This window comes from Chiloscyllium plagiosum, unplaced genomic scaffold, assembly GCF_037043375.1.
Source record: "Chiloscyllium plagiosum isolate Xiang-an unplaced genomic scaffold, Cpla_swu_hap1 HiC_scaffold_1, whole genome shotgun sequence".
NCBI classification, from domain to species: domain Eukaryota; kingdom Metazoa; phylum Chordata; class Chondrichthyes; order Orectolobiformes; family Hemiscylliidae; genus Chiloscyllium; species Chiloscyllium plagiosum.
In genome coordinates, this window is record NW_028270139.1 from 111915012 (window position 1) to 111928092 (window position 13081).

Sequence of the window (13081 nt, forward strand, 5' to 3'; positions counted from 1 at the left end):
CTGATTTTTAACTTTGTACACCCCAGTCCAACACTAGCATCTCCAAATCATGACCTTCATCAGGTGGTTGTGGAGTATCTTTTAAAGAAACCTGTTGAATTATAAATGGTGTTGTGTGATTTTTAACATTGTTGAATGGGTGCCAACTTCTGACGGCAAACAGTTAAGTGACGGATCTTTCGATAGGTCAACGCTTCTGCGCTTCCTGATTGGTCGGCCGGATGTATGGTTGACCCTTTTGTCCACATGCCGTGGACCCTACTGGTCACAGCCAGATATCTGGCTAGTGATTGGTTAATGCGTGCACACACCGGTTTACCAACCGCGGGCACTGATTGCCCAGGCCATGCGCGGGGTCGCAGCGCGCGTGCTGTGTTGTGCGCGCCTTTCAAACGGCTGGCGGCGTTGCCATGGATCCGAGCGGCGTTCTTGTTATGGTAGAAGGGAGAAAGGCAGAATGAGGGAATGCTGCAAAGTTGGTAAGTGGATTCTCCGAATAAAAGCAACTAGTTCAACATCAGCAACTGTCTGTATTTGTGTCCTATAATAGTAATAATATTATTTTAAAATGAAGGGGGTGGTGGCGTCGTCACTGGAGTCGGTGTTAGGAATATGTACAAGGATGATGCCATAAACTCTAGGGTGTACATGCAAGGATAGACAGATTGGGTCTGTATTTTGTGAAAAGATGCCTGAGGAGTGACCCAGTAGAGATTTATTCAATTTATAGAAGATTTTGCTCCTTTTGAAACTGATTTTTGTCCCTTCCGTGATTTTCGAGAAGCAATCATTACAAGATAGCAAATAAAGTCCAGGAAGGAATTCCGAAGAAACTTATTTTACCAAATAGTTGGTGAGTGTGGAACTCAGAGCCATGGGTACTGTTTGAACTAAATGTTGTAGCTGCATTTCAAGGGAAGCTAGCTAAGCTTTTAAAGGAGAAGGGAATATAAAGTTGCTGTAGAAATGGCAGAAGAATTAAATGGGTACTTCAGATCTGTGTTCACTGGGGAAGACGCAAGCAATCTCCCTGAGGTAACAGTGGCTGAAGGACCTGAACTTAAGGGAATTTATATTTGCCAGGATTTGGTGTTGGAGAGACTGTTAGGTCTGAAGGTTAATAAGTCTCTGGGGCCTGATGGTCTACATCCCAGGGTACTGAAGGAGGTGGCTCGGGAAATCGTGGATGCGTTGGTGATTATTTTCCAGAGTTCGATAGATTCGGGGTCGGTTCCTGAGGATTGGAGGGTGGCTAATGTTATACCACTTTTTAAGAAAGGTGGGCGAGAGAAACCAGGAAATTATAGACCAGTTAGTCTGACCTCAGTGGTGGGAAAGATGCTGGAGTCTATTATAAAGGATGAAATTACGGCACATCTGGATAGTAGTAACAGGATAGGACAGAGTCAGCATGGATTTATGAAGGGGAAATCATGCTTGACTAATCTTGAACTTTTTGAGGATGTAACTCTGAAGATGGACAAGGGAGATCCAGTAGATGTAGTGTACCTGGACTTCCAGAAAGCTTTTGATAAAGTCCCACACAGGAGGTTAAGTGAGTAAAATTAGGGCGCATGGTATTGGGGGCAAAGTACTAGATTGGATTGAAAATTGGTTGGCTGATAGGAAACAAAGGGTAGTGATAAACGGCTCCATTTCAGAATGGCAGGCAGTGACCAGTGGGATACCGCAGGGATCCGTGCTGGGACCGCACCTTTTTTCAATATATGTTAATGATATAGAAGATGGTATCAGCAATAACATTAGCAAATTTGCTGATGATACAAAGCTGGGTGGCAGGGTGAAATGTGATGAGGATATTAGGAGATTACAGGGTGACCTGGACAAGTTAGGTGAGTGGGCAGATGCATGGCAGATGCAGTTTAATGTGGATAAATGTATGGTTATCCACTTTGGTGGCAAGAACAGGAAGGCAGATTACTACCTCAATGGAATCAATTTAGGTAAAGGGGCAGTACAGAGAAATCTGGGTGTTCTTATACACCAGTCAATGAAGGCAAGCATGCAGGTACAGAAGGTAGTGAAGAAGGCTAATAGCATGCTGGCCTTCATAACAAGAGGAATTGAGTATAGAAGCAAAGAGGTTCTTCTGCAGCTGTACAGGGCCCTGGTGAGACCACACCTGGAGTACTGTGTGCAGTTCTGGTCTCCAAATTTGAGGAAAGACATTCTGGCTATTGAGGGAGTGCAGCATAGGTTCACGAGGTCAATTCCTGGAATGATGGGACTATCTTATGTTGAAAGATTGGAGCGACTGGGCTTGTATACCCTTGAGTTTAGAAGACTGAGAGGGGATCTGATTGAGACATATAAGATTATGAAAGGATTGGACACTCTGGCAGCAGGAAACATGTTTCCGCTGATGGGTGAGTGCCGAACCAGAGGACACAGCTTAAAAATACGGGGTAGACCATTTAGGACAGAGATGAGGAGAAACTTCTTCACCCGGAGAGTGGTGGCTGTGTGGAATGCTCTGCCCCAGAAGGCAGTGGAAGCCCAGTCTCTGGATTCATTTAAGAAAGAGTTGGATAGAGCTCTCAAAGATAGTGGAATCCAGGGTTATGGAGATAAGGCAGGAAGAGGATACTGATTAGGAATGATCAGCCATGATCATATTGAATAGCGGTGCAGGCTCGAAGGGCAGAATGGCCTACTCCTACACCTATTGTCTATTGTCTAGTCGTAGATGAGGAAAATGGAAGCAGATTCAAGTGGCATATAGCAACGACTTGATTGGTCCAGTAGAATAGCCTCTTTCTGTCCTTCTGTCCTACGTACATGATACGATAATATTCTTTAGGAAAGGAAATCTACTGTTCTTACCTAACCTATCGGTCTACCTACGAGAGTCAGGGTGATGCTGGATGTAATTTTAGGTAATGTAACCAAGCAAAAGGGTGAAATACGGGTGGGGGGAATGGTTGCAGATGCATTTTTCAGACAGTGATCGTAACTTTGATAGATTCAAAATTCTTCTGGAGAACGACAAGGATGGGCCTGCAATCAAAGTTCTAAACTGGGAAAGGCAGATTTTCATAAGATCAGATGTTTTTTGCCAGAGATAAATCAAAGAACAGCAGGGCACATTCAAGAAGGAAACAGGAACAGTGCAGGGCAAGTGTGTTCCAATAAAGACAGAGGATGGAATCAACACTTTCAGAGAACCCTGAATGTTGAGAGAGATGCAGGATGGGATAAATAGAAAAAGGGAGACTTATTGCAGGTACTCAGTGCTCAAAACCGAAGAAGCCCTCGAGGAATATAAATTTGCAAGGTGAAATTTGAAAAAGGAAATGAAGAGAACAAAAAAGGGGTATGAAAGGACAATAGCAGATCAAATTAAGGAAAATCCCAAGTTATTTTCAAGTACCTTAAGGGTGAAAGGATAACTAGGGAAAGAGTATGGTCCATTAATGATCACAGTGGTAATTTCGAGAGCGGAGATGGAAGATGTAGGTAGGGTTCTATGTAAATACTTTATGTTGGTTTTTATTGTTAAGTGGAACTACTTGAAATCAGGGAGAAGGGCTTTGATACAACTTGAAAAAAAGCATAGATGGAGAGGAGGTTCTAAGTGTCCTGACAGGCTTAAAAGTATATAAATCACTGGGGCTGCAAGAAATAAATCCCAATTGTTGTGAGGCAAGGGAGGAAATAGTATGGGTGCTCGCAATTATGTTCACTTCCTCTCTGGCCACAAGAAGGGTGTTAGAGGACAGCCAATTATTCAAGGAGGCTAGGGTATCGATAAACCAGGAAACTACAGCTCAGTCATTCCAACCTCTGTGATTGGGAAAATTGGAAGCAATTCTGAAGGACAGAATGGAGGCTGAGGGATTAATTAATAATGGTCAGTCTATTGTTAGTAAGGGCAGGTCATCTCTGTCCAACTTGATTGTTTGTTTTTGAAGAGGTGACCAGGTGTATAGATGAGAGTAATGCATTTGACAGTCTAACTGGACTTCAGCTAGGCTTTTGAAAAAGCTCAACATGGGAGACACTGATAGCGCAGGTAAGAGTCCTTTCAGGGATTGTTGGCAAATTGCATCCACAATTGGCAGAGTGGCAGAAAGAAGAGGGTGGTGGTCAAAGGGTGTTTCTTGATTGGAAGTCTGTGTTGAGTGAGGTCCCACAGGGATCCGTGTTGGGGCCCTTGCTGTTTTATATATGTGACTTAGCTTTAATGTAGGAAGGTTAATCAGTAATTTTGGAGATGTTATGATAAATAATGAGGAGGATAACCTTAAATGTCAAGAGGATATAAACCTGCTGGTTAGATGGGCCAATCAGGCAAATGACATGAAATCTAGTTAAATGTGAGGTGATACACTTGGGCAGACCAAATGAGGTAAGGAGATACATGATCAAAGATTGTGGTGCTGGAAAAGCAGAGCCGGTCAGGCAGCATCCGAGGAGCAGGAGATTTGACGTTTCAGACATAAGCCCTTCATCAGTAATGAGGAGAAAGTGAGGTCTGCAGATGCTGGAGATCAGAGCTGGAAATGTGTTGCTGGAAAAGCGCAGCAGGTCAGGCAGCATCCAGGGAACAGGGGAATCGACGTTTCGGGCATAAGCCCTTCTTCAGGAATGGGGAAAGTTTGTCCAGCAGGCTAAGATAAAAGGTAGGGAGGAGGGACTTGGGAGAGGGCCGTCGGGAATGTGATGGGTGGAAAGAGGTCAAGGTGAGGGTGATAGGTCAGACTGGGGTGGGGGTGGAGAGGTCGGGAAGAAGATCTCAGGTTAGGAAGGCGGTGCTGAATTTGATGGATTTGACTGAGACAGGATGGGGGGAGGGGAAATGAGGAAACTGGTGAAATCCGAGTTCATCCCTTGTGGTTGGAGGGTTCCTAGCCGGAAGATGAGGCGTTCTTCCTCCAACCGTCGTTTTGTTGTGGTCTGACGATGGAGGAGTCCAAAGACCTGCATATCCTTGGTGGAGTGGGAGGGGGAATTGAAATGTTGAGCTACAGGGTGGTTGGGTTGGTTGGTCCGGGTGTCCCAGAGGTGTTCTCTGAAACGCTCCGCAAATAGCCGGCCTGTCTGTCCAGGACAGAACCCCACTGGTCCTCACCTACCACCCCACCAATCTCCATGTACAGCGCATCATCCGCCGTCATTTCCGCTACCTCCAAACGGACCCCACCACCAAGGATATATTTCCCTCCCCTCCCCTATCAGCATTCTGTAAAGACCACTCCCTCCGTTTCTCCCTCGTCAGATCCACACCCCCCACCAACCCAACCTCCACTCCCGGCACCTTCCCCTGCAACCGCAGGAGGTGCAAGACTTGCGCCCACACCTCCCCCCTCACCTCCCTCCAAGGCCCCAAAGGAAACTTCCATATCCGCCACAGATTCACCTGCACCTCCACACATATCATCTATTGCATCCTCTGCACCCGATGTGGCCTCCTCTATATTGGGGAGACAGGCCGGCTACTTGCGGAGCGTTTCAGAGAACACCTCTGGGACACCCGGACCAACCAACCCAACCACCCTGTAGCTCAACATTTCAATTCCCCCTCCCACTCCACCAAGGATATGCAGGTCTTTGGACTCCTCCATCGTCAGACCACAACAAAACGACGGTTGGAGGAAGAACGCCTCATCTTCCGGCTAGGAACCCTCCAACCACAAGGGATGAACTCGGATTTCACCAGTTTCCTCACTTCCCCTCCCCCCACCCTGTCTCAGTCAAATCCATCAAATTCAGCACCGCCTTCCTAACCTGAGATCTTCTTCCTGACCTCTCCGCCCCCACCCCAGTCTGACCTATCACCCTCACCTTGACCTCTTTCCACCTATCACATTCCCGACGCCCCTCTCCCAAGTCCTTCCTCCCTACCTTTTATCTTAGCCTGCTGGACAAACTTTCCCCATTCCTGAAGAAGGGCTTATGCCCGAAACGTCGATTCTCCTGTTCCCTGGATGCTGCCTGACCTGCTGCGCTTTTCCAGCAACACATTTCCAGCTTCATCAGTAATGAGGCTTGTGGGCCTTGGGAGCTGAGAGATTAACGAGAGAGGGGTGAAGCTGGGAGGAAGGTAGCTGGGAATGCGATAGATAACCCCCCTTCCATTGATATTTTAGCCCTCTTGGCCCACAAGCCTCATTCCTGATGAAGAGCTTTTGCCTGAAACGTTGATTCTCTTGCTCCTCGGATGCTGCCTGACCAGCTGTGTTTTTCTAGCATCACACTCTTCGACTGTAATCTCCAGCCTCTGCAGTCCTCACTTCCTTCAAGGAGGTACATGATGACTGCTTGGACCTTGGGGAACCCTGAGGATATAGGGACCTTGGTGTACATATCCACCGGTTGCTTAAAATAGCAGACCAAATAGATTGAGTGGTTAAGAAGGCTTATTGGATACTTGCCTTTATGAGCCGAGGCATGGAGTTTAAGGAAGATATGCTGGAAATGTATAAAATGTCGGTTAGGCCAAAGCTAGAGTGTTGTGTGTAGTTCTGGAGTCTACATTATATGTGATAGTGCTGGAGAGAGTGCGGAGGAGATTTCCTAAAATTTTGCCTGGGCTGGAGTGTTTTAGTTATGAAGAGAGACTGATAGACTAGGTTATTTTCTTTGGAGCCAAGAGTGTCGTGCTGGAAAAGCACAGCAGGTTAAGGCAGCAACCAAGGAGCAGGAAAATCAACGTTTTGGAATGCCTGATGAAGGGCTTTTGCCCAAAACGTCAATTTTCCTGCTCCTCGGATGCTGCCTGACGTGCTGTGCCTTTCCAGCACCACACTCTTGGCTCTAATCTCCAGTGTCTGCAGTACTCACTTTGTGCCTTATTTTCTTTAGAACTGAGGAAACTGAGGTGTTGACAGAGGAGAATCAGATTTATAAAATTATGGAGGCAAAGATAGGGTAGGTAAGAAGAAACATTTTCCCTTGGTGGAGGGATCAATGACTACGGGACGTAGATGTAAGGCAGGAAACCTAAGGGGATGTGGGTCTTATTTGTACAGGTGGTACAGGCAAAATCCTTAACATGTAAAAATTATTCAGACACGTACTTGCGATGCAAAACATACAAGTCTATGGGCCAAGTTCGAGTAGTTAAGTGCTGGTTTTTGACCAATGCAGAGTTGACGTGTTAAGTTCTTTTACTCCTGAGGTTCTTACACACTTGATGCAACTGCAACACACCAACTTCTATGAACTAGCAACCAAATTTATTACGTACAGTACAACACAAGCTAGTTTGCTCACTTTGACCCTCTTTTTTTATTTCAAAAATAAACTTTATTCATAAAATTATTTGGATCTCTATACAATTGGTCATGCCATTCTTGTGCACACATTACTTTGCTTTACATACAGACATCGAAATTTATTTTTCCTATATACAAATTCGCACATTTCCTATCCAGCTCCTCTGCTGAGGTGTTAGCGGAGCACAGATGACTGGGTGGGCCCCATGTTCTTCTTAGACAAGCAGATGTCACACGGTGGTCTTTCCCCACCGCGCCTTGGCAACAGCTGCTCCAAGCTTCAGCGCGTCTCTCAACACGTAGTCCTGGATCTTGGAATATGCCAGTCTGCAACACTCAGTCGGGGTCAACTCCTTCAGCAGGAAGATCAACAGGTTTTGGACCGCCCAGAGAGTGTCCTTCACCGAGGTGATGATCCTCCAGGCACAATTGATTTTCGTCTCGGTGTGTGTCCCGGGGAACAGACCGTAGAGCATGGAGTCCCACGTCACGGTGCTGCTCAGGACGAACCTCGACAAACATCATTGCATTCCTCTCTAGACTTCTCCTGCATAGGCACATTCCAGAAGAAGGTGTGTGACAGTCCCGTCCCCCCCCACAGCCGCTTCGAGGGCAGCGTGCGGTGCGGGAGAGAGTCCGGGCATGCATAAAGGATCTCACAGGCAGAGCCCTTCTCACCACCAGCCAAGCCATGTCTTGGTGCTTGTTGGAAAGTTCTGGCGATGAGGCATTCTGCCAAATGGCTTTGACAGTCTGCTCAGGGAACCGCTCGATAGGATCTGCCTTCTCCTTTTCCTGAAGGGTCTCAAGGACACTACGTGCTGACCACTTCCTGATGGACTTGTGGTCAAAGGTGTTTAGCTTCATAAACTTCTCCACGAAGGACAGGTGATACAGAACGGTCCAACTACTTGGAGTGTTCCGCGGCAGCGAGGCCAGGCCCATCCTTCGCAACACCGGGGACAGGTAGAACCCTCAGTACGTAGTGACACTTGGTGTTTGCGTATCGGGGATCCATGCACAGCTTGATGCAGCCACACACAAAGGTGACCATCAGGGTGAGGGTGGCATCGGGTGTGTTTTTTCCCCTGTTGCCCAGATCTTTATACACCGAGTCCCTCGGACCCGGTCCATCTTTGATCTCCATATAAACTGGAAGATGGCCCGGGTGACTGCAGCGGCACAGGTTCTGGGAATAGGCCAGACCTGTGCCACGTAAAACAGCAATGACAGTGCCTCACACCTTATGACAAGGTTTTTTCCTGCGAAGGAGAGCGACCGTAGCTTCCATCTGCCCAGTTTCTGCCTCACATTACTGATACGCTCCTCCCAAGACTTGGCGCACGCCCCCGCCCCCCCACCCCGTACCAAATACCCAGCACCTTCAGGTAGTCGGTCCTGATGGTGAAGGGGCTCGAAGATTGGTCGGCCCAGTTCCCGAAGAGCATGGCCTCGTTCTTGCCTCGGTTTACCTTGGCCCCTGAGGCCCGTTCGAACTGGTCACATATGCACATGAGTCTGCGCACGGACAGTGGATCCGAGCAGAAAACGGCGACGTCATCCATGTACAGGGAGGCCTTAACTTGTCGGCCCCCGCTGCCAGGAATAGTCACCCCTCTCAGGCTCACATCCTTCCTGATGGACTCGGCAGATTACTCTATGCAGCGCACAAACAAGGCAGGAGAGAGAGGGCAGCCCTTCTTGACTCCAGATCTGACTGGGAAGCTATCTGATTCCCACCCATTGATTGAGACTGCACTGACAATGTTGGTGTAGAGCAGTTTGATCCAATTGCAGATTTCCTCCCCAAAGCGTATTTTGGAGAGAACGTGTGTGATATCCTGTCAAAGGCATTCTCCTGATCCAGGCTGATGAGGCAGGTGTCCAACCCTCTGTCCTGCACATAGGCGATCGGATCCCTGAGGAGTGCGAGACTCTCAGCGATCTTCCTGCCCAGTACAGCACAGGTTTAGTCAGGGTGAATCACCGACCCCAGAGCAGACCTGACCAGGTTGGTGATAACCTTTGACAAAATTTTGTTATTCACATTCAATAGTGAGATTGGTCTCCAATTTCTGATTTCCTCCCTCTCCCCCTTCCGCTCGTAGATGAGTGTGATGATGCCTTTCCTTATGGATTCACTCATGGTACCTGCCAGAAGCATGTTGACATGCACCTCCAGCAGGTCCTGGCCAATCAAGTCCCACAGAGCAGAATAGAGCTCGACTGGTAAGCCGTTGCTGCTGGGAGTTTTATTCTTTTCGAAGGACTCGAGGACCTTGGTCACCTCGTCCAGAGGTAGCAGCTGGTCCAGCCTTTCCCGTGTTCTGTTGTCTTAAGACCTCCGTGATAGAGGACAGGAACGATTGGGAGGCCGCACTGTTGGTTGGCTTCGCGTCATACAGACTGGCATAAAAGAATTTGCTGATCTTCATGACGTCAGCCTGACATGACGTTATCGAACTATTGTCTTCCTTCAAGCTGCTGAGCACGGAGCTCTCTTTGTGCACCTTCTGGAAGAAGAAATGTGAGCACATCTCATCCTGCTCCACGGAGTGGACCCTGGACCGGAAGATTATCTTGGCCTCCGAGACAAAGAGCAAGGCTTGCTGGCCCTTCACCTCCTTGAGGTCCTCTGTGACCTCGACCCCCATCGTCTGCAGCATGAGCAGGTTCTGCATACTTTCCTGGTGCTGGGACAGTTTTCCCCACCTCTCTCTCGTCTCCTGAACCTCCTTGATGTTCCCTTTTACTGTTTCCCACCAGTCTGCTGGAGATTCAAAGAGGGGCTTCACGGTTCTCCAACCTGCGTAGTCCCTCTTGAGCTCCTCAATGTTTCCCAGGGTCAACAACTTTGTGTTCAGCTTCCACATTCCCTTACCAGCCCGCTGCTTGTCCTGTAGGTGACAGTCGGCCAGCAGGAGGCAGAGAAGAACACCGGCTTGACGTCAGTGGATCTGACCAAGAGCGTAGGCATGCAAAGTCAGGTCAAAGCGAGACTCTGAATATAGGGACACCCTTTATACAGGTCAGTTGCAATTCTGACACATACTCTGGCCACTCCACACAGTCACATGCCACTCAAAACAACCCCCAATTACTCAGTCACTTATTACCCCAGGCACAATGCCAGGATGAGATCATCCTTGGAGATAATGCAAATGCTAATGTCCTAATCCTGGGGAAGCGTTCTGCAGGCGATTTCCTTACTCCGTGCTTTCCTAAAACAATGCAGGTGTGACGTATCTCTGGCCAGAAAGCATTTCTGAATGGAAGAGATTGAATTGATAGTTTAGATAGACATTACTGCCCTTGCTATTGTCAAAATGAAGTGAAAATTACAATGGATAGTCATCTGCATTTTTTCATGGCTTTCGTCCCCACCCAAAGGTAGTGCAATTTAACTCTTTAATGTCCAGGGAGATAGTCCCACTTAATCTTTTAATATTACAGATAGACTTAGTGCTACATATCAGACTAGAGAAAATTTATAGCTCATGGAAAGAAATAGGCAGTAACAACATAGACATAAATCTGGCAGATTGACAGGAAGAGTAGTAGGATTGAGAGTGTTCTGGATTAGTGGTGCTGGAAGAGCACAGCAGTTCAGGCAGCATCCAAGGAGCAGTAAAATCGACGGTTCGGGCAAAAGCCCTTTATCAGGAATACAGGTGGAGAGATAAGTGAGAGGAGGGTGGGGGTGGGGAGAAAGTACCGGGTTGAGAGTGTTGCTGGAAAAGTACAACAGGTCAGGCAGCATCTGAGGAGCAGGAAAATCAACGTTTCGGGCCGGAGCTCTTCATCAGGAATGAGGGGGGAGAGATAAATGGGAGGGCAGGTGGGGCTGGGGAGAAGGTAGCTGAGAGTGCAATAGGTGGATGAAGATGGAGGCAAAAGTGATAGTCCAGACAGGAGGGTGGAGTGGATAGGTGGGAAGGAAGATTGACAGGTAGGACAGGTCATGAGAGCTGTACTGAGCTGGAAGGTTGGAGCTGGGGTAATGTGGTGGTGTGGGGAAATGAGGAAACTGGTGAATATCACATTTGGTGTGTTCTGTGGTGGAACTGGTCCTCCTGGGAGCAGATGCGGCAGAGGTGGAGGAATTAGGAATATGGGATAGCATTTTTGCAGGAGGTAGGATTGGAGGAGGTGTAATCCAGGTAGCTGTGGGAGTCGGTGGGTTTGTAAAGAAATGACAATATTGAGTTGGTCCTTGTGGATGGAGACGGAGAGGTCGAGGAAGGTGAGGGAGGTGTCAGAGATGGTCCAGGTGAATTTAAAGTCAGGGTGGAATGTGTGTTGGTGAAGTTGATAAACTGTTCGACCTCCTCGTGGGAGCACTAGGTGGCAATGATGCAGTCATCAATGTAGTGGAGGAAGAGTTGGGGAGTGGTGCCAGCATAACTCTGGAAGATGGACTGTTCTACGTAGCCGACAGAGGCAGGTATAGCTGGGGACCATGCGGGTGCCCATGGCTACCCCTTTCGTCTGGAGGAAGCAGGAAGATTGGAAGGAGAAATTGTTGACAGTGAGGACCAGTTCAACCAAACGAATAAGAGTGTCAGTGGAAAGATATTCGTCGGGACGTTGGGAGAAGACGAAACTGAGGGCTTGGAGGCCTTGGTCATGGCGCATGGAGGTGTAGAGGGACTGAATGTCCATAGTGAAGATGAGGCATTGGGGGCCAGGGAAACAAAATCTTGGAGGAGGTGGAGGGTGTGGGTGGTGTCTCGAACATGTGTGGAGTTCCTGGACCGGTGAGGTAGGACAGTACCGCGGTAGGTGTTCAGTGGGGCAGGAGCAGGCTGGCACGATGGGTCGGCCGGGGTAGTCAGACTTGTGGATCTTGGGTAGGAGGTAGAATCGGGCGGTGCGGAGTTCCCGAACTATGAGGAAAGAGTAGTTAATGGGTCATTTTTAAACTGGATTAAGATTTGTACTAGAGTTCCCTATGGGTATGTTTGGACCCTTAAACTTCATGATATGCTAGTGACATAGATCTTGGTCTGCATGGCACAATCGCAACATTTGTGGATGGCAAAAAAGACAGGAAGCATTCTGAACTATTGATAAAGTACACAGTATCCTTGGATTTAGTAATAGAGACATGAAGTACAAGAGTCACATTATGTAAAACTGGTATGAAGTGCTATTTTGGCGTCAACAATTGTTCTATCCAAAGCTAACTGGCCTTTGCTTTCCTGCTTCCTGTCTCTCTTTTTTTGAATAAAGGAGTTACAGCTTCTATCTTCCAATCTATTGGGACCATCCTTGAATCAGTGCTTTGGGAAATTAGAACCAATGCATCAATTATCTCATGAGCTACATCTTTTAAAATGCATCATGATGAAGTCCATCAGTACCTGGGCCAATGTCAGCCTGCATCTCCAACTACTTAGCACCGCTTCCCTTCTGATTTGCTTTTCCTGAATTGCTCTTTCCCTTCCATTACACGATTTGTTACTCCTGGGATGTTACTTTTAAGCTCTGTAATGAAGACTGTTGCAAAATACCCACTCAAATTATCAGCATTTTCCTATTTTCCAGTAATATTTCTTCAGTCTGACTTTCTGTAGTACCATAGTACCATAAGATGTAGGAACAGAATTAAGACATTTGACCCATTAAGTCTGCTCCGCCATTGGACGATGGCTGATATGTTTCTCAGCCACATTTTCCTGTCTTCTCATTAATCAAAAACCTGTCTATCCGTGTCTTAAATTCAGAGAGGTCCATTATTGTCTTCTTAAATAACAGATTTCCCTACCACTGCCTCCACAGACTTCTGTCACAACGAATTGCACAGATTCACCACTCTGGCTGAAGAAATTTCCAAGTCTTTT

The 13081-nt window shown here is 47.5% G+C and overlaps 1 protein-coding gene across 1 annotated transcript in view; it reads left to right on the forward strand.

Moving 5' to 3' along the window:
- The first annotated feature begins 367 nt into the window (after positions 1-367).
- The window catches only part of LOC122548705 (kinesin-like protein KIF24), a 130101-nt gene continuing 117387 nt past the window's right edge, over positions 368-13081 (forward strand). The window contains exon 1 of the mRNA XM_043687516.2: positions 368-479. Within this exon, the coding sequence (XP_043543451.2) occupies positions 466-479 (14 nt within the window). The 5' untranslated portion in view covers positions 368-465. The remainder of the gene's footprint in view (positions 480-13081) is intronic.